We start from the raw sequence: 24,917 nt of genomic DNA on the forward strand, positions 1-24,917 counted from the left end.
ATAAGATTTACAGTGTTACTCCCCCATTCTATCAAAGCTTAGAAAGCAGTTTACTAATCAAAAGGATTTATTTCCACCCGGCTATTTATTTAATTAGTGTTAAAGGGTATACCATTTGTATGTATATTGTATAAATAATTGCTCCTAATAATGACGCGGCAATGACAGGAGCGCAGCGTAACTTCACTCGAAAAAATTTATAAATGATACGTGGTCAAATTCTGTTAGTGAACAGATGGAGAGGATTTAACGGAGGATATAACGTAGTTGTAACGTTCTAAAGCTTTAATATCTATATTTATTTATCTGACATTATCTCAATGTAATAATTCCGCTTGTGTGAATATAAAATTTATCTGACTATCAAATGTACCTGAACATATTTGCTGTGTAGCAGTAACGCTCTAATTGACTTTGAAACTAAATAAGATACCATTTCTAACGTAAATTAAGGCTATTACAGGCAATCTGAAGTAATTAGAAGTTATTCGGGCCAACTCAGGTGAACAGTATTCATAAAATTCTTCTAAAAACCAGACCATGCGCTTGATAAAGAAATTCCATGGAAAAATTCGAAGCGTTAGCCGAAAAAGGGGAAAAAGTTTCCTAAGAAATACGTCAATGGAAATGCTTAAGTACGTTATTAGTGATAATAATTATTCTTGGTGGATAAAGCTTTACTTCGCCATCATATTCGCCTTGGTTCTTTTTGTGGCCGTGAACTTGGCGGTTGGAATTTACAATAAGTGGGACAGCACACCAGTTATTATTGGAAGTATATAAATCATAACATATATTACTTTTAGGGATATGAATACATTTTAATCTTACTTTAAAGTTAGCTCTAAGATGACTCCCATTGATCAAATTCCGTTTCCAACCATAACGGTTTGCAATATGAACCAGGCTAAAAAGTCGAAAGTAGAGCATTTAATGCCGTAAGTATCATTCAAGTCCCATGGAAACCCAATTATATAATAAACTCTATTAGGGGCTCCATAAGATACGCCATGCTTCAAAAGACCTGCTATAAGGAGTCAAATTTCTCGCAATACATGGATACTCAGCACAGAAATGAAACATTCTCAAATTTCATATTGGATGTTTCCGAGAAGTGTGCAGATCTGATAGTATCCTGCATATTTCATCAACAAAGGATACCCTGCACTGACATCTTTAGAGAAACTTTCGTGGATGAAGGATTGTGCTGCATATTTAATGTCTTGCATCCGTATTATCTTTATAAGTTCAAGTAGGGTTCAACGAAGGTCAAAAGAACGAATAACTTACTTACTCATTTAAAGATCGCCCTACATTCGGGACTTCACTTCGTCCGACAGGTTTGCAGATATCGCCGTGGACTGGGATCCAATATCTGGCTACCCACAGAGACTACCCTCAAGTTACTATCCGCGTCCGGGAGTTGGAGTTGGTACCTCGATGGGTCTGCAAATCGTTCTCAACGGTCACGTGGACGACTATTTCTGCTCCTCCACAAACGGACAGGGCTTTAAGGTAAGTTGTGTTGTACGCTTTTTGCCCAGCTAGCTTATACCTTTCAGATACCTTTCAGATACTCCTGTATAATCCGATAGACCAGCCGCGCATGAAGGAGTCAGGATTACCTGTGATGATTGGGCACCAGACGAGTTTTCGCATCATAGCTAGAAACGTTGAGGCTACACCCTCTATAAGGAATATTCACAGGACGAAACGCCAGTGTATTTTTAGTGACGAACAGGAATTACTCTTCTATCGCTACTATACGCGCCGAAACTGCGAGGCCGAGTGCGACTCCATGTTTTTCCTGAGACTTTGCAGTTGTATTCCCTACTACCTACCACTAATTTATCCCAACGCCTCAGTGTGCGATGTGTTCCACTTTGAATGTCTGAATCGGGCAGAGTCCCAGATCTTCGACCTACAGAGCTCTCAGTGCAAGGAGTTTTGCCTGACCAGCTGCCACGACCTAATTTTCTTTCCCGATGCATTTTCCACTCCATTCAGCCAAAAGGACGTCAAGGCACAGACCAACTACTTGACGAATTTCTCAAGTGAATACATGCGCAAAAACTTGGCGGTAGTAAACTTTTTTCACACCGACAACTATTTCAGGAGCAGTGTAAGGACTTCGTATACCGGACCCACTGAATATATGGGTATGCTATTTATTAAATTTTTTAGATCTTAAATACTTTCTACGTTATTGTTATATCGTTACTAGAACAGTAATTGCAATTCCGATAATATTCCGAGTCTATCAGGGATGCCCGTCCGTCTGATAGTATAAACGTCCATGTTTTTTTTTTTTTAACTCGAGGGGGTATTTTAAGTCGATTAATAAAAACAGTCCATGTAGTGACGATGTTCACCCGGAGTGTAATGCACAATAAGAGAGTGTGTAATGCACAATCTGCTTAAAAAATCCAAATATTACCGTTTATCAGAAGGTATTTTTATGCTCAAAGTTGCATACTTAGGAGTTAATTTATTTGATACAAATCAAATATTACTATTTGTCGTTACATAACGTATGTAACTCGTCACCTCGTAAGGAAATATTTTTGCTTGATTTTGCCTAGTACCATACAAAAGAGCTTCAGGCTTATCCAAAATTGATAAAAACAAATTATACAACTTTTATATAGAGATGGTTTTAGAATTCAAGGCAGTTGACTAAAGCGTTGTATCTTCCTTGTATCTTTTCCAGCGTCAACTGGTGGAATCATGAGCCTAATGATTGGTTTCAGTGTAATATTCCTTGCGGAGATAATATACATCATTTTGTTTGTTTCAACATTGTTGCTTATATTAATATTCTGAATTAGTAAATAAAATAAACAACTTTAAATGTGTTACATAATCTAAATTACTTTTCCACAGGACTAACATTAAATAATGGACTGGTGTAGAAAAATGTAAAAGAATGTACATATGTAAATATAATCAAACAAAAATATCGCACAACGGTCATACAAATCCGATATTTTAATGCCGATAGTTCAGGCAGCACAGCACCTGGCAACCCTGGGGAATTACAGTTCAGTGGCAAAGTGACAAGCAAAAATACGAAAATGGTTCTGGAGAGTACTATGATATGGTAAATTATTGTTTTTTGAGCAATACGAAGAGCTTCCGCTAGTTTTCCCGTACTGCTTGCAACGGCACACAGTCTGGCACTCATATTTTGCTCTTTTCCAGCTTTGATAACAGCGACTTCCAGCGCAACGGAGACTACTTTCCAACTCGTCTCATCGTCCAGAGAGATGGCATCAATCTGGTCTGCCTGACCAAGCTGCGTTCCAATCCCGAGAACAATGTGGGCCTGATGACTCTGTCCAAGTGAGTGTGGAGCGTTTGTGCCCATGCCACATATTCATTATGTCTTTGTTTATACCTCAGCACCGTTGAAGTGCTGGCCACTCTTACTAGCGATGCAGGACGGATTTTCTCAAAGATGCATCTGGTTCAGCCGAAGGGCGAGATAAACCTCCTGACCGGAATCCGAATTGCCCATCTGGTGCTGAAGCATCGCCAAGGCAAGAACCACAAAATGCGCATCGTGGTCTTTGTGGGCTCCCCCATCAATCACGAGGAGGGCGATCTAGTGAAGCAGGCCAAGCGCCTCAAGAAGGAGAAGGTCAACGTAGACATAGTTAGCTTCGGTGATCATGGCAACAACAACGAGATTCTCACAGCATTCATCAACGCGCTTAATGGCAAGGACGGCACCGGCTCCCATTTGGTCAGCGTGCCTCGGGGATCAGTTTTGTCGGATGCCCTGCTGTCGTCACCCATCATTCAGGGCGAGGACGGCATGGGCGGAGCTGGCCTGGGCGGCAACGTCTTCGAATTCGGTGTAGATCCCAACGAGGACCCCGAACTGGCTCTCGCCTTGCGTGTGTCTATGGAGGAGCAACGGCAGCGCCAGGAGAGCGAGCAACGTCGCGCCAATCCCGATGGGGCTCCACCGACTGGCGGAGATGCTGGTGGCGGAGGCGGCGTTTCGGGATCTGGACCTGGAAACGAAGAAAGTGCCGGAGCAGAGAACGAAGCCAACACCGAGGAGGCCATGCTGCAGCGTGCCCTGGCCCTGTCCACCGAAACACCCGAGGACAACTTGCCGGACTTTGCTAACATGACTGAGGAGGAACAGATTGCCTTCGCTATGCAGATGTCCATGCAGGACGCTCCCGACGACTCTGTTACCCAGCAAGCAAAGCGCCCAAAGACGGACGAGGCAAACGCTCCCATGGACGTGGACGAGGATTACTCGGAGGTGATCGGAGACCCGGCCTTCTTGCAGAGCGTGCTGGAGAATCTGCCTGGTGTTGATCCCCAGTCGGAGGCGGTGCGCGATGCTGTCGGTTCACTCAACAAGGACAAGGACAAAAAGAGCGACGGCAAGGACTCGCAAAAAAAATAAACCGCATCTATGATTATATCTAATAAGCTCGTTTAAAGCATTTGTATGCCCATTAAAATCATTTGTAGCCGTCTTTCAAATTATGCTTCAAGTGAAAATATATAAACAAATACACACGATCTGCTGCTGACTTAATTGACTGCGAGGGTCTTTTCATTCACTGCATGTCTAGTAAAAATAATTTTCTAGTCCTGATAGTGGCCGGTCGACTCGGGTAAGCATGTTTATTAGGGAAGCATATGCATAATGCTTCTTCTATCTGTCACTCACGACTCTAGTTAAAGTAAATAAATTGGATTCTGTACTTAAAGTAAATGAACTTGAGCTCATTGGCCAGTTTTTGAAGTTAAACACGGAAGAATTTAAAACATCAAGGATTCCGCCCGCCTCTTTTAGAGTCCACTTTACACCTGGCATACTGCGTTTTATACAATGTCAGTACCATATATCAGACACACGTTTATTTACAGCTGGACCATAGATAAATAATAAAATCAGTTTGTGGCTCAATGCACTATAGTTTATTTCCCCGTAACAGGGGCACTATTGATATATTGATGCTCTCTACTTTACAAGCGTATTAACTATGTGTGGTCTCGTATGCAGATTACTTGTCGCCCTTGTAGTCCCGGATGTGGTAGAGCACCCAGGCGGGAATGAACAAGGATGCAGCGCACATGCCGCCGCCGAGGATCACCTTCTCCTGTAATGCAAAAAGTGAAGGATCAGTTTTTCGCTTTGGGAATCACATCCTGGTTATGCAACAAGCTCAAACTTACGGCGGTGGAGATGCGCTGGGTCGGAGGTCCAGAGACGACCGACTGGCAACGGCTCTGCATGGCGCTACGCATAGCGGGGACCAGGAGGCGGGCAGCGCTGTTTTGGAACATTTTCACAAACTTTTTCGCAAAATACGCTGGCGTAAAATCAATGCTGTAAGGTTAGAATGCTTCTTCTTAACGATTTGTCATTCGCCTTTCTTTAGAGATGGTCTTACGCGAAACACAACTATCGCAAGCCAAAACGAAAATGTAGGGTGTTTCAGGTGCAGATAATTGTTTAGAAATACCTTATTGATTAAAAATAATGTTCTTGACAACCTAGAAATAAATTTAAGTCAATCAAGTTACTCAATGTCGGTATGGTCACAATGCGTACAATTAGTTAAATTAGTTAGTTTGTTCAATATTAAAAAAATCCTTTTTTTAATTAAAAAATAGCTTTAATATTATGTATCGGAAAATTTAATGGAACATAGATAACACTATTTATAATATTATACGTGTTATAATTGTGATAGGCATACACAAATTTATAAGGGAAAAATAAGCCAGGGAAGGCGGTCCAGGGTGACCATTTCGTGCCATCGGAATCAAGCGATAGTCGCGCATGGTCCCACTGCTGCATGGGACATGTCCGTCATGTGATATTCGTTGCTCGAGAAAAAGTTCGGTGATCGCTTTGTCCACCTTTTTATTTTTTATTTGCCCAAAGCACTTTGCGTCGATCCTAGAGCCTGCAAAATGGTATCCGAGTGGGTGGCACCAATCGTTATCACCAGCATTTGGGCCTTCATTGGCATCATCTGCCCCTTCTTCGCCCGAGGACCCAACAGGGGGTAAGCTAATCTGTTTACCCAACTTCAGTCTTGAGTAGCTTTGCAACCCACAAATGAAACTATTTTGCAGGGTGACTCAATGCTGCCTGATGCTCACCGCAGCAACTTGCTGGCTGTTGTAAGTACATGTGTATATAAGTGCTCGCTGCTTTTTAAAATGCTTATCAATGGCTATTTTCCTTGCAGCTGGCTGTGCTGCTACATGACGCAGCTGAACCCCCTCATCGGACCCAAACTAAGCATGAACGAAATCATGATCATGGCCCGCGAGTGGGGCAATGAGATCAAGGACACCATGGCTGTCACCGTCTAATGTCTGTCACCCTAATGTATTCGTTTCAATTGTTTTGTTATTGTTTCTTTATCCCGGATTTTCCGACATTCTGTATTATTAATATCCACTTATTGTTCGAAGCATAAAATAAATTGTAACCGCGGTCGCTCTTGGCAAACACGTTGTAGAAAATCATAGATAAACAACATATTTTTATGCTTTGTACGCGCAAAGATGTAAACTTAACGTTGCCTTTTTGGCCAAGCATTCCCAATAATCGAGTGTCTTAAAATGAAGATTGAAACCTAAAATAAAGTATATTTACACAATTCTGTGTTCAATAAGTAACGTGACTGCATTTAAAACTGCAATGCTAACTACGGACCTAGAGGTAGGTGAACCGTTGATAAATACAAAAACGAAAAGAATCCTTAATGGTAAGGGTCACAAGCATAACCGTGGCAATCTTCAGCCTGCAGAAAAGCATGACCCATATTGAGGATTGAAGTGTCGAGTGGAAAATAACCAGCCACTTCAGCAAATGTGCCTGTGTCACATTTCCCACAAGGATAAAACACTGCTAACAGATTTCCAGGATCGGTCAGTACTTTGGAATAAGACCTTCTACAAATATCTCGCAGAGATCTTCGAGAAAAGACAATTTTTTCTGAGGCATACAACGATAGTCATGTAATCTCTACTTTCGAAGAGTGCTTGTCCAGGCTTCTTTTGCCGTTGTGGAAAAAGTCCATAATGTGACCGATTTGGAAGTATGCGTTGCAACTCAAAATCTTAATAATCCCTTATAAAATCGTTAGAGCTCTCATGGAATGGAACCTGGTACAAGAGGACTACAGACATTGAAAGAGATCTTAATCTTAAATCCCAAAAAAAAGCACCTCCCACATGATAACCAATCGAGATATATATAAGAACAAGGTTATTAAGAATGAAAATTCGAACCAAAATGTATGTATAAAATCTTTGTACCGACATGTTAATACTTTTAAAAACATTCTACTCTCAATCTACTAAGCCAATAAACTATTAAAAATAAGACAAGCGTTGCATAGTTTTCGGCGCAACTATATTATAATATAGTAGTGGGTAACGAAATAAAGGTTCCTTTTGTTTGGGATACTGAAATTACCATGAAATATTCAATAATACCATTTATTGTTCAATTAAAAAAAAACCTACGTATGTACATATATCAAATAATTTCTTTCTATTATAAAAAAGGGAATGCAGGATTCATTGAAAAGCATGTAGCAGGCTTAAAGAAGCGTGTCCTATAAAGCATACTCCTATAGTATGTCCATCCATCTGTCCGCTATGCCAACCAACTTCTCCCCGCACTTTCACTAGCTAAGTGAGGGGTATCTGTTAGTCGAGCGAATCTATTGCGAATCTTTTAATAATACATATTAATATTATTTTTGATATACCATAATCAAAAGACAAATTTATAAAAAATTCTCACTAATATACTGATTATTACCCCCAAGAGCCGCAAAAGGCTGCAACACCCACTTCTTCGACTGCCACAGAAAAATTCATCTTAATATGGATGCAAATACATTACCGTGTTCGCATAGGTACGCCTAATTAAATTTAACTGTTTACTTTAAATATAAGATCCATTAGAAATAACCTAACTACTTCATACAGTTGTGTTCATATAACGGAGAGTTGCGACCATGTGATACCTGTTACTTGCACTAAGTTGTTACTACTTCATTGAGATTAGACTTAATGTTGGTTTGGTGTTTAAAAATGAATACATTTGGAAAGTGGATATTTTTAATACAAACGATGTTGGGCGTGCTTGACACGTATTTGGAAACCTAAATTTCAAACAAATTTTATGTCGGTGTTGAGTTGACCAATAAAAACTAATTTTTTTCGTAATAATCTGATAAAAAACTTATTATTCAGGGTAACTGGAACTTATTTAAATGAAGTTATATATTTCCGTTGCACATTTGCTGAGCAAGAGTCGAGAAGTTAGCTGCATTGGAGGCCACTAGAAATATTGCTAAAGAAAACTTTCAAAAAACTTTTTGGGCAACATGTTAAAGTTTCTTTGGCTTTTACCCATTGTCACTATCGCTATACCTAAAATTACCCACGCTCAAAGGCCGTCTTTTGCTGGCATAAGACCTCCAGGCGGACTTACTCAGAAGGACAAGTACGCCCAAACTAAAAATACAGCCCTGGAGAACTTTAATGGAGTTTCGGGACCCAAGGATACTACGCAAAAGAAAATTATCAACCTTCCTTATGGAGCACCGCAAAGGCCGCCAATGGGAGTTCCGCTGGTTCATCCCTCCGCTCCGGAGGAGTTGTTAGCCTCGTACAGCCCCGTCAACAACGCTGCTGGATTTCCAGCTCAAACTGCCCCAGATAACAGCCGACTTCCCATCGATGCCCGAGGTGACAGGGACTGGGTGAATAGATTGAAGCAGCTGCCCGTGGACCAGCAGCCCTTCTGGCTTGTGAACTATCAAGCAATCGAAGCAATGAGGAACAATCCCAGACCCAATGTTGGAAATTATGAATGGCGTGGGAATTCGTTCGGCGGTTAAAAACTTTGAAGGTTTCTTAATTTTTAATATAAACATCATTAAGAATAAAAAGCTTCAGGATGTCTTTTACTATATTGTGTTTTGAAACCTTTTAATTTTGCCTTACCTACACATATAATATTATATAATTGGCAATACTCCAATTTTCAGGAATAAAATTTAGAAGGGTCGCAAATGAACTAAATAATTTATTTTAGTTTTAATTTATTTACCTATGTATATACTACCAAAAACTAGTTAATCTTGTGCCTTAGTTATTTAAAAAAACGCCAAAATGATGATCATCACAAATGATGCAAAGGATATAAGCATTTTCTCTAATAATGTTGAGTTTATTTGTATGTTCACGAACTAATCCATGGTAACAAGGTGACATGATTTACACAACATCTATCATTTGTAAGCTGATAACTTAAAATTGTTATCTTATCTATTATATCCGTTGGAATTCAAACTTACAAATTACTAATAATTCGATGTTATTTTTGTGCACAAAGGTTTATATACATATACATCGTAATAAAATGCTTCTACCCGGCAAACATTTTGGTCGCGCTGCCAAAAATATTACGCCCACAATTATATTTTTTTTTTCATATTGGTATTTCTTTTTTTAAATGTCAATATGCCAAGCGCACTGTAACGCCCAAACTGTTGAAAAAAGTTTTAGAATTTGATGCCAACAACCTGTTGAACTTTCTCCGTCGCACTTCAACTTGTATAATATAAAAGGCAAATTCGGTAATAAGTTATTTATTTAGTAACTATGCAGTATGTATACATCACTTTGAGTAAATGATGACTAATATATAATATTCCTATATGCATTGTTATATTATTACATTATCGAAATGTTTATTTACAGTTTCTTTTACTAATAAAATGTACAATTTCCTTAAAAAGTTCATACAAAATTTAATATTTATTTTAAACAAATAAACGAAAGCCAGAATGGGAAATTAGGCATTTTAAATAAAAAGTGAAACAGAAAGAGAAATTTAAAACAATGGCATATCAACAAGAAGCGTTTGACTAATATTTACAGACAACCCCGTAACATTTGACAACTTTTTACTTAAAATCTATCTCCAGATCCACGTCCTTTCGCTCGTGCCAATTATATTGCCGAGAACATAGAGTAGAGCTGTTAGTATGACTTGCCAAAAGTGCATGAAGCTAAACATTTAGAGCAGTTATGTGTTTGCGGAGCTAGTGGACGTCGGATTCGATGAGGACGGAGCTGCTGGGGCTGCCAAATTAGTTGGAAGCTGTGCGGCAGCCGCAGAATAGTAAGCTGCATTAGCTGGAACGTTTGTGCTAATAGCTGGAAAAGAAAGGACTGTTTTCATATTTTTCTCATAGGATCACAGGCAGAACATACATTGGCGCAGTGCCTTTTGGAACTTTTCGTATTCCACATAATGTTTAAGACGCAGCTCGTCCTCTTCGATGAGTTGTCTCTGACGCAACAGCAACAGCCGTTGGTGCTGGTTAGTACCCAAGCGCGTATTGCACAATTGGTTCACTAATGAGTCTAAATTGTGCTTTATATCCTACAGAGAGAACAGTTGTGTTTATTCATTTAAGACAATATGGATTTTTAGTTGTTCTTACGGATTGAATATCGCTCGGTAGCAGATGCGGATGCGTAGCTGCTAAAGAGACAGGCTCTTCGGTAACTGCAATAAAGGATACAAAAGTTGTAGAGTTCTCATGCGTATAATTTAAATACGAAGTGACAAACTACTCAAAATTGTGAAAAATAAATATAAACAAATAAATATCATGGATTTGTTTACCTTCACCGGACGTTGCATTGAAAATCGGTTGCATAACGTGTTGCATGGGCTGTGCTGGCTGCTGGGATGCCATCAAAGGGGACTGCTGCAACAAATGATTTGGAACTGCACCTGCGAAATTTTGGGGTGCTGCCACACGAGCTCCAGTCTGCTGGTTGTACATTCCGGGCACGTTTTGTTGGTGCATATGCGACTGCATCTGCAACTGATGCTGTTGTTGCGAGATCATTTGCTGTTGGGCTCCCATAGTCTGCATGGGTGGAAGCTGATGCGGCAGATTTCCCTGAGCCATGCTCACTACCTGGGGCGGAAGCGAGTGAAGTTGGTTGGGCTGCGACTGGATGAACTGGTGCTGAGGATGAGTCTGTTGTGTGCCAGGCAAATTAAATTGCTGTGATCCTTGCTGGGATCCCTGTTGCTGTTGCTGCTGCATTAGGATCTGCTGCTGCTGTTGTTGCGAAATGATAGGCATTTGGTTATGCTGCTGCTGCTGCGACTGAATCGTCTGCATCGGTAAGGATTGTTGTGGTGGCTGCTGCTGAAGAGTGTTAACCATAGATGGGTGCCCATTAAGTGGCGTCTGCTGTGGCTGTTGAGTCATATTTGGATGTACGCTCTGCTGCTGTGGCTGTAGGTTAGACGGCTGTTGCACGTGGGTGCCATTTTGATTGACCACTTGCGGCACTACAATGCACTGAGTCCCTGCTCCACTTGTAGTAGTTGATGTTCCACCTGGCAACTGGTGTATCTGCTGGGGCTGTTGGTACATCAACTGAATTCCGTTAATGGCCAGCGGAACATTTTGAATAGGAGAGCTGATGACTTCGGTTGGAGTGTTGACCACGCTGCCGTTCTGAACGGAGTTGTTGGTCTGCACCTGGCCTCCAGGGCCGGCGACTTGGAGGTCGATCTTAAGTTGACCTTGAGCTGGTTCCTCAACTCCGGTTGAAGTTTTCTGCTCCTGCACACGACTGACACTAAAACGCGAAATTTTACGCGCGCTTGGATTGACTACCTCTTCAACTTGTTTAGGAACCACTGACAACGTTGCTGTTGCAGACTAAAAATTAAAGAAGTTAGAAATAAGTAAAAATGTATATAAAAAATAAAAAAAAAAAACTGTTGGGTTCTTGCCTCTTCTGTGTTTTCGGTATTTCGCAAAGCTGCCAATTTCTTTTCCAAATCAGCTATTGAATTTTGGTTAATTGATCCATTGCTGGGATTCCTTTGCGGAGGATCACTGTTGTTCGTTAAAATGGAAGTGGCAGAAGGCTTTTCCAAACTGGGCTGCTTGGAGAGTTGCTTCTCATGACCCGTAGCAATGGTAATTCCAACCGATGCCTCAGTCGGGATCGGATCCGGGTTGCTCACTGTCCCTTCAAGATTAGTGGCAGTGTGCAGGTGCATGTCGGATCCCACGCTGTTGTCGATGGATGTGCGACGTGAGTTGTAGACGGAGGAGCCTGAGCCCCTGGCGGATGTTAAGGCTGCAGTGGGAGTATTCTGACCCACTGAGGGTACTGAAGGGCCTGCTCCGTTATTTGGCTTGGTTATCTAAGGGAAAACAAGATATTTATTATAAGAAACATATTCAAAAAAAATGTAAGCACTTTAAAATAATAATTAATGCAGGGTATTTGAAAATAAATACACTTGAATCTTAAGTTAAATGAAAATTCGGTAAGTGTTCCCTCATTTGACGAGATTTTGTTTTACAATTTTGTAGCCTAGCATTATGGTATTAACACTGGCAAAAAAAAAACGAGAAACCCCCTTTACCACTGCTCGACTATTTTGTAATTATTAATTACCTCTTGTGTCTGTGGTTGTCCAGAAGTGGCCTTTAGGGAGGACATTGCTGGGGAAGCTTGATGAGGAGCTCTGTTGTTAATCGAGGCCACTACAGCGGAGGCAAACGCGTGGGCATGAGTAATGTTCTCCAGTTCTATTTTTAACTGCTCTAGAGTGTTGGCCGCTCCAGTTCCCTGGTTGCCTACTGCCTGTCCGGATTTATCTTTTGGTTTCTCCGCTTCCGCTTCTGTGGCCTGCTGAGCGTTTTCCGAAGTGTCCAATGCAGCCTTGTTGGGCATGTCAAAGGTTATTTTCACTGCGGTCAAATCGTCAAGACTTCTAGTATGCTTCAAGTCCTCTTGAATTTTCAGGTGACGATTCAAGGGCAAATTCAGGCTGCGAGGAGCACCATTGCCGGCCGACTCCAAGAGCTTTTGCATTCTGGCTATAGCAAGGGAGCAAGGTTTTTTATCCTTGCCATCGTCAAGCGGTGGCTCCGGACCAGTTGGAGTAATGTTGCTGTCGGGCATATAGTCAATCGATAGCGAAGTGTACTCCGAGGCCGTGCTCGTTTTTCGAGAAACGGAACCAGAGCCGATGGTCACGTCATTGCTACTATTGGGCGCATCCCTCGATGCGGTTGATGAGGAAGACATAGTCGAAGTGGTTGTGGGCGGAGTGCTGACGTTCAGCTGTGGTTCTTTCGCATTTGGTATGTTGGATAAATGGGACCTGGCCTCTAAAGTCAAGTTGCAGTTTGACTGTTCAGCGCCTCCTCCACCGGATGGCAGGGTTTCAACACCATGGATAGTGGGCTCGAACATCTTTGTGATGTCGCTGGCGGTTTCATCCCGCTAAAATAAGTTTGTTAAATGTGAGTTATAAAAGTCAAGCAAATTTGTTTGTGAATATACATTATTACTCTAAAAAAAATTTATTCAAAGTGGAACTTAAATAAAACAAATATATTATTATAAAACCCAGTTTTGATTATCAAAAAAGAGCAGAAGAAAAAAGTAATCATATCCCTGGATAAAGTTTTTCAAAATAAAATCTATATAAGTTCAAACTTTAATATTACTTTTGGTTTGTGTTGGGGCCTTAAAAAGTTAAATTGATAAAAAGTTGAATTAACCAATTATACAGACTTTCAATAGGATAACAATAACTTATTTTGAATGAATGATTTAGTTCTCAAATGATCTATTTTTAATGACCTCAGTACAAAGTATCTAATAAAATGTAAAACGTAAAGGCTATATAAAAATGTTAAAAAAAAAATGTACAATTTCTTCAAGAAAATGTTTTAGTTATATAGTTATAGTTGAAAATCGAATGTTCATAGTTATCTGTAAAATTTGTAAATCCGAAAACCTTTTATAATTAGAGCATAAAACGAACAAGAAATGTAACTATAAACGAACTTCAACTTAATTAACTTTTGAGTTGTCTAACAATGAAAAGAAAATCCTTGTAAGTAAAGAAACATTTTAAATTTAGCTAAGAAACAAAAGGTGTTTACATAAGCCCAGTGCACACAACACTTACAGATCTATGTCTTTGGTGTGACCTAAACGTGGAACGCTGTCGAGTTAGAGACGCGTGTCGGACCTGTTTTATTATAGTAGGGATAGACAATCAAAAAACATGGATTTTGTGATATTGATATTAAATCGCTTAGTCAAGTAATTTACGAAATCTTGTGAGCATTATTTTCTCGATTTTGAATAGCTGCTTTTCGTAGGAAAAGGAAGGAGTTGGTTGGACTCATGTAGCAGTATAAATACTGATATAATTTGAATAGTTAACGAAAACTTGTGTTAGATGAAGGCAAATATCACTATATTTTTGAAAATTACTCGTGATGCTTGATGAAGTCTTTAAAGATTCAATTTTAATTAAAGGATCGGACTACTACTGCAACTGGTTTTAATTTGGGTAAAAATAGGTGCGGCGTGGAAATTTGTTACCATTAGGAGCACAAATAAGAAGGGCTATAAAAGTAATCTTTATCTATATATAGTTGCTGAGTTCTTAGAAAAATCGGTGAGTCATTATATTCATTACGGGTTGTTCATCCAATGAACCGTGTCCTTCTGTGCGCTTAAAGAACCCTAAGGCCTCGTAAGAATAGTCTTCATTGAGCAAAAAATTTATGTGGAATTTATTTTGGGATAGCGATGTACCTTTTCAATATTGCGGCGATAATTTGTCGGTATAGGGATTTGATTGGGATTCTGTTTGACTTGGTCAACAATTTCATTGATCATTTCCACAAAAACTGTACTTTGACAATTAGAAAGCAAATCTTGGGCGATCTGAAAGCAAAAGATTTTGATGATTGAGTTTTGGTTAGAGCAAGAAATTGTCTTACCAATTTATTGGCTATTTCAACCGGATTTACGTCTCCTATGTCGAATTTAAATGTAATCGTTTTAAGTTTATTTTCCATGTGACAGTTTATGACGCTGCCCTCGTCGACGCTGGTTACACTAAGTTTGGGAATCCGTTCGTTGCCGCTCCGGTTTGATCGCCTCGGTTTCTGGGAACGTGTGCCCGTGCCTGTCTGCTTTTGCTGCTTTTCCGCATCAGCAGAGTTCTGGGGTTCGGTCTTCGGTGCAGGTTCGAGGGCACCGTGGGCGCTATTTAGGGACATTGCATCCGTTGCGACATTCGCATCTTTGTTGACCTGTATTGGCTGCAGATTTTCCTGTTGAACAGGCACTTGCGAAGAAATCTGTGAGATTTGCTCTACTGCAGGTTGCTGCTGTGGTGGTTGTTGCTGAACCACGTGTGTTTGCTGTGTCTGGGGCTGTGGTTGCTGATTCTGGGGCTGTGGTTGCTGTTGCTGGGGCTGTTGCACCAAAGGTTGCTGATGTTGGACCGAAGGCTGCTGATGCTGAACCAGCGGTTGCTGCTGCTGGACCAAAGGCGGCTGCTGTTGTACCAAAGGCAGTTGTTGCTGTTGCACCAAGGGCTGTTGCTGCTGTTGGCTCATGGCCTGTTGTTGCTGGGCTGGCTGGCTATGCAGCAATTGCTGCAATTGTTGTTCCAAAGGCATTGATAGCTGAATGGGTTGCTGTGTGGGCTGTTGTATAAATGGCGCTGCCTGTTGTGGTACGGCCGAGAATCCAGGATGCTGTTGCTGTTGGGCATCACTGAGCGTTACTTGTCCGCCCTGCTGATTGTAAGTGTGTTGTATTGGAGGAGCCACGGACGTCGGTGGAACTTGCATCTGCACTGGGATCTGAATAGGTTGCTGATGTTGATGCGGTGCCATGACTTGCGATCCCGTAACGAGTTGCTGATGTTGTTGCTGAGGCATTGCCTGCGCATACTGCTGTACGAATTGCTGTTGCTGGAGTTGTTGTTGTTGGAGTTGCTGTTGTTGTATTTGCTGCTGCTGTTGCAGTTGCTGTTGTTGAAGCTGCTGCTGCTGCAGCTGTTGCAGCTGATGCTGGGCCAGTTGTTGCTGCATTATCTGTTGCTGATGTGAAACGGCCACTTGTTGTTGCTGCAAGATCTGTTGCTGAATTTGAAGAGGCTGCGAAAGCTGTTGCTGTTGGCCAGCTTGCTGCATTGCATAAGCTTGTTGCATGTTAACGGCCTGCTGAGGCTGTTGCTGCTGCTGCTGAAAATATTGCTGGGCCTGTTGCTGAGCCATTTGTTGCTGTTGAGTCAAATCCGGAGCCTGCACGTTAGTATGCATAAGCTGCTGCAGTTGTTGCTGCAGTGGCTGTTGTTGTTGCTGTGGCTGCTGCTCATGTGGCTGCGGAGGCAATACAGTTTGGGGCTGTTGCACTTGAACTTGCTGGGGTATTTGCTGCATCATTTGTGGTTGTTGCTGTTGTTGGTTCACTTGCTGCTGCGGCATGACCTGATGATTGACTGTTGGTGCCACTACGGGTTGTTGCTGTTGCATTTGTTGACTGCCTGTCGGCGAAATGACCTGGTTATTGGTCATCTCCTGCATCGATGCATTCGAATTTTGATAAGAGGCCAGCTGTGGCGGTTGAATGTAGTGCACCGTCGGCTTCTGTTGCATGGGAATAGCCGGTGACGGAATAGCCTGTGGTTGCACCGAGATCAACTGGGAAACAGGCACTTGACCTGGGACCTGAACAGGTTGCTGAATGCCACTGTTCGGAATCGAAGTGTTCGAGCGAGTGGACAGCTGCTGCGGTTCGACGCTGTTCGTGGATAGAGCCAGGCTTGTTTCTGAATCAGTGTTAAGCAGGTCATATCTTAGCTGCAGGCGCTGATTCCATTTAACACCATCCTCCTCGTCCTCGGACTCCTCCTCCTCTTCCTCGTCTTCATCGACGTTAGTCGGCAAACTCTCACGTTGCTTTTGCAATGCCAATTTTTCCAAACGAGACTTCTCGTTTTGCAGCTTGATTTGAGTTTGACGCTGGGCACGTTCCTTAAGCAACGACACCACCTGCACTTTTAAAAGCCGAGCTACAGCGCGAGAGTCGTCCTCAGATATAATATTTTCCTTCATCATTTCTTGCGCAATCTGTTCGTACTCGTCATGCCTGATGTTGTACTCAAACTGAATTGCCTCGTTTTCCTTATGACGGGACGAGCGCTTCTTGGGATCCATAAACCGCAGTCGGAACTCGATGATGCTGATGCTCGGATCAGAAAGGAACTGCTCCGAAGCAGTTGGCTCCACTCGTATACCGATATCTTCGTCAAAGAACTCCGATTCTAGCAGTTCATTGCAGCTGGGGCGATCCTCCTTTTTAAGTTCAATGCACCGTTCGATAATGTCGCGCACGTTGGGATCCTCCACCTTAGCCAACGCCGCTGGCTTAATGCCCGATATCACCTTTTTGTAGATCTGTGCAGGACCCTTGCACTCACTGTAAGGATATTCGGAAATGGCCATCTCCAACATGCACATGCCGAATGCATATACGTCCACCGACTCGTCGTAGTGCTCCTCGTACATTTCCGGGGCCATAAACTCCGGCGTACCAATCACAGATTTCGCGTGGGAGCGGTTTTTCAAAGTTGCCAGGCCCAAGTCGCCGATTTTAACACTACCAGTGGTGCCAGTTATAAAAATATTATCACATTTCAAATCACGATGAATTATAGGAAATTGACGAGTATGCAGGAAGTTAAGGCCTTTTAGTATCTGGCGACACCATGACTTCAATACCTTTGGGTGTATTTTTTTGAATCGTTTCAAATAGCTATAAGGAAATAAGAGTTTATGTTTACAATTCGCCCATTAAAATCCATGTTTACGCTTACGATTTCAAAGTTCCAGATAACATTAGTTCGGTGACTAGTACAATATTCTTCTTGCGGCCAATAGGAAACTCCCAATATGTATAAAACCGCACTATGTTTGGGTGCTGAAGTTTCTTCAGCATGTCTGCCTCCTCGCGAAATCTAGTACGTTCACTTTTTTTTACTTGCTTGTCCTGTAAAATAGGTAAATAAAATTGTACATTTTCATGTTACCTAATGATTACTTTAATTGTGATGATCCATTATATAAAAAAGATTACTCAATCAAAAATTCATGATAATTATTATCTATCTGATAACTTGCTTATGCAAGCTTGTGATCATGTTTGCTTTGACTAATAATAATAATACTTATACATATGCCCAATGGCACAACAATAAACTTAAGAAGTTTTTTATCTTACCAATAACTCGCACCAGGCAACTGGAACACCAGTCAACGTGTCCAGGCCACGATAGACAGTTTTAAAGGAACCGCGTCCGACTTCCTTATCGTACTTAAAGAATCGTCCGCACGGCGACATGGCCACCGGATCATCGTCCTCATCGCTCTTACTCTTGGTTATCGATGTAGCTGAAGATGTGGTGGAGACCAGCGACGTGGAGGGCAGGGGAGATGCAGATGCATCTGTCGAGGACCCGGTGACAGCAGCTTCCTCTGCGCTAGCCTCGGAGCTCTCCGCTTTTTTGGTTATGTCGTCGAAGCTCTTTGCCTGCTTTTCGCTCTGAACTTCGGTATCGTCCTTATCCTCTACTTGAAAGCCAACTCGTTTTACGCCGCTTGAGTGCTTGGTAGAAGACTTCAATGGCACATCGTCTTCAGTCTTTTCGATTGTAAGACTCCGTGACGCTTCGGTTATAATGTTGTCGATGATTCCGGCCACATGGTGGGAAGTGGCATCCGTAGCATTGGAGCGCGTAGGCGTGCGGAACTGCTCCTCCAGATGCTCCGCCTCGCGGGAAAGCATCTCGATGTTGTCGTCATAGTCACGAGGAAACTCTGTCTCGAGTTCAACGAACTGCAGTGGATTGGTGTTCCTGCCTGACTGTTCCACATTTTTACGGACGAATCGAATGTTTTGCACGAAGTTCGCCGTCAAAGTCGTTGGCGTGGTCTTTGACGAGTGCAGTGGCGCCTGCTGCTTGATCAATGGCTCGATCACCGTGTCCGAGGAGGACTTTCTGGCCTCCATTTTCTTGGTGTCTGAAACAACCGCTTGCGACGTCCCCTTGACTGACTTGTCTTTTTTAGGTTTGCCCGAAGTAAGACCAGCTTTCTGGTTGCTTATGGCATCTGCAGGTTCTATTTTGCTATCCATTTCGTCCTCATTCTGTTCCCTGCTCTGGTTGTCCTGAGAGCAAAGCACCTCTACATCGGTTGATTGCTGTTTGCCTAAATCGCCGTTGTTGTTATCGTTGACTTTCGGTACGTCGTCCACGTTTTTCGGGCTTGACGCCGTTTTGCCGGGAAGGGTGTTATTTGAAAAGCGTCTTAGCACCCGCACAAATAGGTTACTTTTGCTGGCAGCTGGTGGTGTAGGCGTGGTGTTCAGCGTGGGTAGAGAAGAAGCTGGCTCGATAGGTGATGACTGGATTGAAGTGGTGCTGCTAGTGCTCGTGTGTGCAGAAAGTGTGCCCTGCTTGCAAGTGGGCTTTCTGTTTAGTGTGTCTTTTAGTTTTGATGTCGGGTTCGGCTTTTGCCTAGAGGAGGCAGATCTATTAAACGAACGGTGTCCCGACTTTTGTATATTAGCTCCCTGCACAGTTTGCTCCTCGCTAGAAATTGAGGTATTCCTAAAAGAATGATAGAAGTAGTTGATTAGATTCTATAGACTCACAGGTACAACAGTCGAGTTTTCCACAGTTCTCAGTAAACTTCCTTCCAAGAACATTTTATAAACATTCGATAAACGAAAAAACGGTTTCAGTTTACGTGTTGTTTATCTAGTAAGTTTTGCTTAAAACAGAGACGTTGAAGTAACAATTCCAGTTGAAGCATATTTAAAAATTAGTATCCTAGGGAAACAAATCCTTTGTAGGATACTTGGTCAGTTTAACACACTACATACAAGGATATTTTAAACCAGCTTTTACGTTATTTAGGCATATATGAAACAACGATTGTTACTTCAATCATTTTTTGTTATGTGCCCTGATTTAAATAAAAACAATATTTAAATAAATAGAGATATTCCCTAAATGTTTTGGCAATGACTCCAACTCACCTTTGAGGTTGCGTGGTGCAGGAGGTAGTACCATCTTCGCTGATGGCGCTTCCCTTCCGAGCACGGTTCGCAGGTACGACCTCTTGTTGTCGTACGAAGTCGCAGAGGGTTTGTCCAATTTTGCAAGATTTTTAGCAGCAGACCACCACGTTTAATCTGAAGCGAGAGGCAAGGCGGTGAATGAGTACATGAAGGCATGGAGGAATGGAGCAAAGGTTAAATTCCGGCACTATTGACAGGAGGAACTGGCTTGGACTGGGGCAGAGACATGGGCAGGGGCAGGAGCAGGGAAAGGTGACCATTCCCACACCCACTTATGTTCGTTGCTTGGTGCCGACGTCTGAAATATCGCTTACAGCTGGGTGGAGGAGGTAGTGGCGCCGTCTCCAGGAGGCCGAGGTGTGCGCTTTCCATGAATCACTAGTTTCGATTGCACTACGTTCGTCACTGGCTCTGCCGTTCCACTCTACTCTGTTCTGTTCTGTCGCGAGGGATATGTGCGTATGTGCGGTACGCTGGCTATACATACATATTTATGTACATTTGATTCGGGACAGGAAGCATATGCAGCGACTATGATGTCATGTTTCCACGCCGCTCCTTCCGGAAGTCCTTCGCTCGACGGGATCGTGCTCGAGTTGGGGATTTACGACCGGGACGGGGTCTAGGGCTCGCACTGCGACTGTCGGATCGTTCGCATCGAGGATTTCAATTTGTGATTGTGGTGTTCAAAGGCAATTCGAGCTAGCAAGCTTTCATATTACGGCACGGGGGATTGGTAAGTCTTTCGGGAGATAGTGTCACCTCCACAAGGGGGGTCAATTGGATTGAACGCGTGCGAGAGTCAGCGGAAAATTGAAGTTATTTCGCCAGAAGTTCCCTTTACTTTCACAAAAAATTTTACAAAGCAACTGGGTTTACTTGTGTTCGTGATCTATCGATAGCGCATATTGTTACACAAGTGTTATCGGCGGTGATGCCACCCAAGCTACCAGCTTGCCTAATATATATGTTACGCATTAGCAGAGATGTTACCTGGCCTCTGTTAACTTGAACAGTAGACCGTTACTCTTCGAACGAGTTATAACATTGTTAAGAATACTGTATAACCTTTAAGCATTAAGCCACTTTTTTAAATTTCATTTTGCCTGCCATAATGAAACAGATTACAAACAGATTACAGCTGTAAAAACCACACCTAACAAAGTCTTAATAAATTCCAAACCCTTATACAGGTTTCCCTTATTCAGCAAGAAGATGCTCCTGTCTCTTTTGTTTTGCCCCTAAGGCAAAAAGCCCAGATAGTCTCTTATTTTATATATATAAATATGATTTTCGATAATGTTTTCTTGCAATTCGTTAATTTATTTATTATAACTAACTTCTCTGAATGATTTTTGAGATACATACAAATATATTGTAGAACTTAAATATACATGCACTAATAGTTTATAAGTTATCACTTTAATGAATAGGAAAGCTATAAGTGCACGATATTTTTATACGTGAACAACAAATCAAAATCACTTTTTACAAAACCCTACATTTTACCATTTCCACTAAATTTGCATATTTTGTAATCGCTAGAATAAATTAAATTAAAACAGTTTTTTATTTTATTTTAGTTTAAGAGCAAGATCCTTTACTCTTAATCGTCACACCTGGAATAGAACATGTTGGTTTAAAATATATACAGACAATACATATATTGGGTATGAAACTCTTACTTATATTGAGGCATGACGAATAGCACTGCAGTTGGGTTTCGCCCGTGTACATGTATCCGTCGGATCCACAGATTATTTCATCGTTTTCATCGTACACATTAGCACATATCTTCTCGCAGTAGTTTTCCGTGTCCTTTGGATCGTCAGGAGTAGCTGAACTCGTCACAGTGGGCACCTTTGGAATATCTTGCTGAAATGGGCAAATTTAAAATTAAAAATGTAAGAGCTAAATTCACAGCAAAAAGAATTTGATCTTATTAGGAAAAACTGTTACTGGTATTTGATGAGTCGTATAATTTTTGTAGCTTGAGTTGATAGAATCAACTATTTTTTTAAGTTTATTTTTTCAAAGAAGAGTACTATTTTAAACCCGTAAACGATTTGATCGAAATTAAGTACTCACTAAATCGCGTAAAAATCATTATAAAATGCCTTAAAGGTTGGAAGTGCTTGTTTTTGTGGCCACTTTTTGGCCAACAAATATGCTAGCTTATATAAGCTACTTGCGGTTTTCACATTTATTGAGAAACAGAACCAACCTGCTTTCCACTTTCAGTGTCGGAACTATCCTCTGGGTCATCGGTGTATTCCTTAATGGGCTTGCTGAGTTCAATCTTCGGGGCAGGAGATTTCGCGGGCTCGCGGGGAGCTTGGGCCACGGTTTCGTAGTAGTACTGATTGGCTTGCGGGGCTTGGGTGTACTTCATCGATCCCCTTATGGCATCTTGCTCGGTGAACTCGAATCGCAGAGGCTCCGGGGTAAAGCTCTTGTGGGTCTTGGCGAGGTGCTGGCTCTTCGACGGCGATTGAGTGGTGGTCTGGACCGCCATGGGAGTAGAGACCACATGCTTAACGGCTTTGTTGCCGTCGGACTTGACAACGAAGACATCCTGACCTGCCTGGTAACTGCCGCGAACCACTGCGGAATTCGCAGGAGCGGGATCTTGCTGGTAGAACAAGTCGGACACTTGTATGGGCTCATTGTAACTGGAGGAGACTGAGTTGTCTAGGCCAGCAGTTTTGTAGGGAACATGTTGCTGCAGCGCTTGTTGCTGCTGCGGCTGCTGGTGCTGCGGTTGCTGATGCTGCTGCTGTTGTTGCTGATACAGTTGCTGCTGCTGCTGCTGTCTGTATTGCTGTGGATATTGGTGGAGCAGCTTCTGCTGGTCCCGCTCGGCGTCCAGTTTCTTGAAGTCAGGATCCCTCTTGGGCAGGAAGTACTCGTTGGTGCTCATGAATTGCAGGTAGTCCTGCGCCTCCCTGGACTCCTTTGGTGGTGGCACTGCCTGGCGAAAGTTTACCGCCTGCTTCGCAGGTATATCGGTATCCTCGTAGACAGAGTAGCTATTTGGATCCTGGGGAAACTGGCTGTTTTGGAGAGCAGTTTGCTGGGTAGGGACAACACTGAAACTGGGAGATCCCTGCTGTCCGAAGAGCTTGGGATAGTGCAGGTACTGGGAGGCCTGGACGGGAATCGCATGCTGTTGGATGGGTGCGTACACTGGCTTGGTGTCCTTCATGATCACATTGCCATTGAAGCGCGGCGAGGACTTGAAGTTCTGAATGTACTGCTCGGAGACATACTGGAGTGGGAACTGGTTTTTGCCCACATCTAGCACCGGAGTGTCCTTTACGTGGGCGAATCTGCCCTGCTGACTCTGGTCGAACTGGTACCTCCTGAGCTGGTCGTTCGCAGGAAAGTTCCCGAACTGCTCGCGACGCATGATGTGCTGCGCAGTGGCAGGTTGCGGCGACCGCAAGAACTTGTTGGAGCCACCAGAAAGCATGGCCAGGTTATCCGATCGCGATCTTATCCGGGGCAGTTGTCCGGGACCCGGCGGCCGATTGTGCTTGATATGGTGCTGGGCCAGGGGCTGGTTCTCACTCAGAAACTGCCTTATGCGCGCTTGTCTCATATCATTCTCACCGCACTGCACTTGGTTGATTAGGACCACTATCAGAACTAGGGCCTCCAAAATGGGGGCCAACTTAAGCGGACTCTGAGTCATTTTTAAAGCTCGTCTTCGTTCCACGACGGTCTATTGGTATTTGACATTTGTCAGTTCCGCGGCCAAAAGCAAAAAAGTTTCTTTCGAATTAACCACGCACACATGCGAAGCTTCTTTTCCATTCGACGATCCACGATCGCGCAGACTTGATCTCACTTTCTTTGTTATCCGGCCAGTCGTTTAAATAAAAATGGAACGCCTCGCGGCACTGCAGCCAAATACAATGTGGTGGCCTCGTCTCTGGGCCCAGATGCAGCTATCTATGTATATCTATTTAAAACCGACTTGGTTCGCCATATCAGCTTAAGATGGGCACTTTTTCTAGAGCCTGTGGTTCCAACGCCGCAGCACCGTTAATCAATGGAGGGTCTCGAGCATCCACATCCATCCGATTACTTTCTTCTTGAATTTCGGCGGTGCCGTCGGTTGGAAAGCAACTGAGTGGCAAATGGAACGTTTCTGAACTAGCTGTGCTGGAATTCGGAGTGTCGGAATGGCCACTAAACCAGTTTTGAGATGCTGCCTCTGCTGCCATAGAGGAGCTGCTGTGGATGTGGATGTGGATGTCGATGTCGATGTCGATGTTTTTGGATTTGGATGTGCATGTGGTGTCCACCGAGAGATCCCCGAGAGATCATATCGCGACACGAAGATGGAGCACTCGAGCCTCGGGGCACCGTGACATCGCTCCAGATGCGACAGAACCATTGGCCAGGTATGCTCATTAATCTGGCTATCTTGAGTGCTGGTGAAAGTAAATCGGAGATAAGATCTTTTGGAGACCTATGCGTAATTGGTTCGGAGTTCCTCAAACATCAGAGATTAATTTGCTTATACAGAATGCCAGATGGCTGGATGTCTGAGACTTGTGAATGCAGGGTTATTTACCTCATGTAAAAGTGAAAATGTTTTTAATTATAGATACTGGGATAATGGGTACAACTTTCGCTTTTGTCGTCAATTTGGCACTGCTTTTTCGAGAGAACAAGCCATGAAAACGATAATTTGGATCATTGTTATGCAAATCGCTCGAAACTGTAATCGTTCGTTAATGTATTCATTCATAAAAGCCCTGTTATTCCATAAAGTTTCAAATATCTCAGATTCTTTTGTGGCCAGTAAGTTTGTGAAAATGGAACTGATTACCTTTTTATGTATAAATAAATATTTATAAGGACCTAACACAATTAAAAAA

At 42.5% G+C, this 24,917-nt stretch overlaps 7 protein-coding genes across 14 annotated transcripts; 4 read left to right on the forward strand and 3 right to left on the reverse strand.

Moving 5' to 3' along the window:
* Positions 1 to 621: 621 nt before the first annotated feature.
* Positions 622 to 2,823, forward strand: ppk5 (pickpocket 5; the record flags this gene model as incomplete). 2 transcript variants are annotated; one of them, NM_206416.2, is made up of 6 exons in its annotated part: positions 622 to 775; positions 839 to 938; positions 992 to 1,252; positions 1,305 to 1,515; positions 1,574 to 2,159; positions 2,711 to 2,823. In NM_206416.2, the coding sequence occupies 6 exons, from the start codon at positions 622 to 624 to the stop codon at positions 2,821 to 2,823; spliced, it is 1,425 nt and encodes a 474-aa protein (NP_996138.2). The 2 variants fall into 2 exon arrangements, with proteins under 2 accessions (NP_996138.2, NP_001246869.1); NM_001259940.1 differs by lacking the exon at positions 2,711 to 2,823 and having other exon boundaries at positions 1,574 to 2,054; positions 2,116 to 2,229.
* A 138-nt stretch (positions 2,824 to 2,961) lies between these two features.
* On the forward strand, positions 2,962 to 4,544 carry Rpn10 (Regulatory particle non-ATPase 10). Of its 2 annotated transcripts, none has more exons than NM_079480.3 (3): positions 2,962 to 3,100; positions 3,202 to 3,342; positions 3,403 to 4,544. In NM_079480.3, the coding sequence occupies exons 1-3, from the start codon at positions 3,075 to 3,077 to the stop codon at positions 4,424 to 4,426; spliced, it is 1,191 nt and encodes a 396-aa protein (NP_524204.1). In that variant the 5' UTR covers positions 2,962 to 3,074; the 3' UTR covers positions 4,427 to 4,544. The 2 variants fall into 2 exon arrangements, with proteins under 2 accessions (NP_524204.1, NP_001262168.1); NM_001275239.1 differs by having other exon boundaries at positions 3,028 to 3,100.
* Positions 4,545 to 4,820: 276 nt separating this feature from the next.
* Positions 4,821 to 5,409, reverse strand: COX8 (Cytochrome c oxidase subunit 8). 2 transcript variants are annotated; one of them, NM_001275240.1, is made up of 2 exons: positions 5,206 to 5,409; positions 4,821 to 5,129 (listed from the first exon to the last, which is right to left on the reverse strand). In NM_001275240.1, exons 1-2 carry the CDS (start codon positions 5,314 to 5,316, stop codon positions 5,034 to 5,036), a joined length of 207 nt encoding a protein of 68 aa, NP_001262169.1. In that variant the 5' UTR covers positions 5,317 to 5,409; the 3' UTR covers positions 4,821 to 5,033. The 2 variants fall into 2 exon arrangements, with proteins under 2 accessions (NP_001262169.1, NP_649328.1); NM_141071.2 differs by having other exon boundaries at positions 4,928 to 5,129.
* A 414-nt stretch (positions 5,410 to 5,823) lies between these two features.
* VhaM9.7-b (Vacuolar H[+] ATPase M9.7 subunit b) lies at positions 5,824 to 7,177 on the forward strand. Of its 2 annotated transcripts, none has more exons than NM_001275241.1 (3): positions 5,824 to 6,044; positions 6,115 to 6,162; positions 6,231 to 7,177. In NM_001275241.1, the coding sequence occupies exons 1-3, from the start codon at positions 5,950 to 5,952 to the stop codon at positions 6,355 to 6,357; spliced, it is 270 nt and encodes an 89-aa protein (NP_001262170.1). In that variant the 5' UTR covers positions 5,824 to 5,949; the 3' UTR covers positions 6,358 to 7,177. The 2 variants fall into 2 exon arrangements, with proteins under 2 accessions (NP_001262170.1, NP_649327.2); NM_141070.4 differs by having other exon boundaries at positions 6,231 to 6,660.
* Positions 7,178 to 8,320: 1,143 nt separating this feature from the next.
* Positions 8,321 to 8,974, forward strand: CG33290 (uncharacterized protein). The gene has a single exon (NM_206417.2). It carries the CDS (start codon positions 8,391 to 8,393, stop codon positions 8,904 to 8,906), a length of 516 nt encoding a protein of 171 aa, NP_996139.1. The 5' UTR covers positions 8,321 to 8,390; the 3' UTR covers positions 8,907 to 8,974.
* Positions 8,975 to 9,811: 837 nt separating this feature from the next.
* On the reverse strand, positions 9,812 to 20,890 carry Wnk (Wnk kinase). Of its 4 annotated transcripts, NM_001275242.2 has the most exons (13): positions 20,516 to 20,890; positions 19,987 to 20,142; positions 18,166 to 19,555; positions 17,762 to 17,934; positions 14,871 to 17,700; positions 14,683 to 14,814; positions 14,045 to 14,107; positions 12,517 to 13,350; positions 11,840 to 12,259; positions 10,706 to 11,765; positions 10,521 to 10,585; positions 10,288 to 10,459; positions 9,812 to 10,230 (listed from the first exon to the last, which is right to left on the reverse strand). In NM_001275242.2, exons 2-13 carry the CDS (start codon positions 20,103 to 20,105, stop codon positions 10,100 to 10,102), a joined length of 7,389 nt encoding a protein of 2,462 aa, NP_001262171.2. In that variant the 5' UTR covers positions 20,106 to 20,142; positions 20,516 to 20,890; the 3' UTR covers positions 9,812 to 10,099. The 4 variants fall into 3 exon arrangements, with proteins under 4 accessions (NP_001262171.2, NP_001262172.3, NP_001262174.3 ...); NM_001275245.3 differs by lacking the exon at positions 14,045 to 14,107 and having other exon boundaries at positions 9,922 to 10,230; NM_001275243.3 differs by lacking the exon at positions 14,045 to 14,107 and having other exon boundaries at positions 20,343 to 20,890.
* A 444-nt stretch (positions 20,891 to 21,334) lies between these two features.
* CG7173 (uncharacterized protein) lies at positions 21,335 to 24,188 on the reverse strand. The gene is made up of 3 exons (NM_141073.4): positions 22,253 to 24,188; positions 21,714 to 21,903; positions 21,335 to 21,647 (listed from the first exon to the last, which is right to left on the reverse strand). The coding sequence occupies exons 1-3, from the start codon at positions 23,720 to 23,722 to the stop codon at positions 21,613 to 21,615; spliced, it is 1,695 nt and encodes a 564-aa protein (NP_649330.1). The 5' UTR covers positions 23,723 to 24,188; the 3' UTR covers positions 21,335 to 21,612.
* Between the last annotated feature and the right edge of the window lie 729 nt (positions 24,189 to 24,917).

Source organism: Drosophila melanogaster, chromosome 3L (assembly GCF_000001215.4).
Source record: "Drosophila melanogaster chromosome 3L".
Classification (NCBI taxonomy): Eukaryota; Metazoa; Arthropoda; class Insecta; order Diptera; family Drosophilidae; genus Drosophila; species Drosophila melanogaster.

Coding starts and splice junctions, on each gene's coding strand:
- Rpn10 (NM_079480.3), top strand. CDS start 3,075: ATGGTTCTGGAGAGTACTATGATATG. Junction 3,101..3,201: donor CTGGAGAGTACTATGATATG/GTAAATTATTGT, acceptor GCTCTTTTCCAG/CTTTGATAACAGCGACTTCC. Junction 3,343..3,402: donor GGCCTGATGACTCTGTCCAA/GTGAGTGTGGAG, acceptor TTTATACCTCAG/CACCGTTGAAGTGCTGGCCA.
- COX8 (NM_001275240.1), bottom strand. CDS start 5,316: ATGTTCCAAAACAGCGCTGCCCGCCTCCTGGTCCCCGCTATGCGTAGC. Junction 5,130..5,205: donor CCCAGCGCATCTCCACCGCC/GTAAGTTTGAGC, acceptor TTTGCATTACAG/GAGAAGGTGATCCTCGGCGG.
- VhaM9.7-b (NM_001275241.1), top strand. CDS start 5,950: ATGGTATCCGAGTGGGTGGCACCAATCGTTATCACCAGCATTTGGGCC. Junction 6,045..6,114: donor GCCCGAGGACCCAACAGGGG/GTAAGCTAATCT, acceptor ACTATTTTGCAG/GGTGACTCAATGCTGCCTGA. Junction 6,163..6,230: donor GCAGCAACTTGCTGGCTGTT/GTAAGTACATGT, acceptor TTTTCCTTGCAG/CTGGCTGTGCTGCTACATGA.
- CG33290 (NM_206417.2), top strand. CDS start 8,391: ATGTTAAAGTTTCTTTGGCTTTTACCCATTGTCACTATCGCTATACCT.
- Wnk (NM_001275244.2), bottom strand. CDS start 19,080: ATGGATAGCAAAATAGAACCTGCAGATGCCATAAGCAACCAGAAAGCT. Junction 17,701..17,761: donor TTATCTGGAACTTTGAAATC/GTAAGCGTAAAC, acceptor ATTTCCTTATAG/CTATTTGAAACGATTCAAAA. Junction 12,260..12,516: donor GACAACCACAGACACAAGAG/GTAATTAATAAT, acceptor GTTTTCCCTTAG/ATAACCAAGCCAAATAACGG.
- CG7173 (NM_141073.4), bottom strand. CDS start 23,722: ATGACTCAGAGTCCGCTTAAGTTGGCCCCCATTTTGGAGGCCCTAGTT. Junction 21,904..22,252: donor ACACTGAAAGTGGAAAGCAG/GTTGGTTCTGTT, acceptor TGCCCATTTCAG/CAAGATATTCCAAAGGTGCC. Junction 21,648..21,713: donor TTCGTCATGCCTCAATATAA/GTAAGAGTTTCA, acceptor GTTCTATTCCAG/GTGTGACGATTAAGAGTAAA.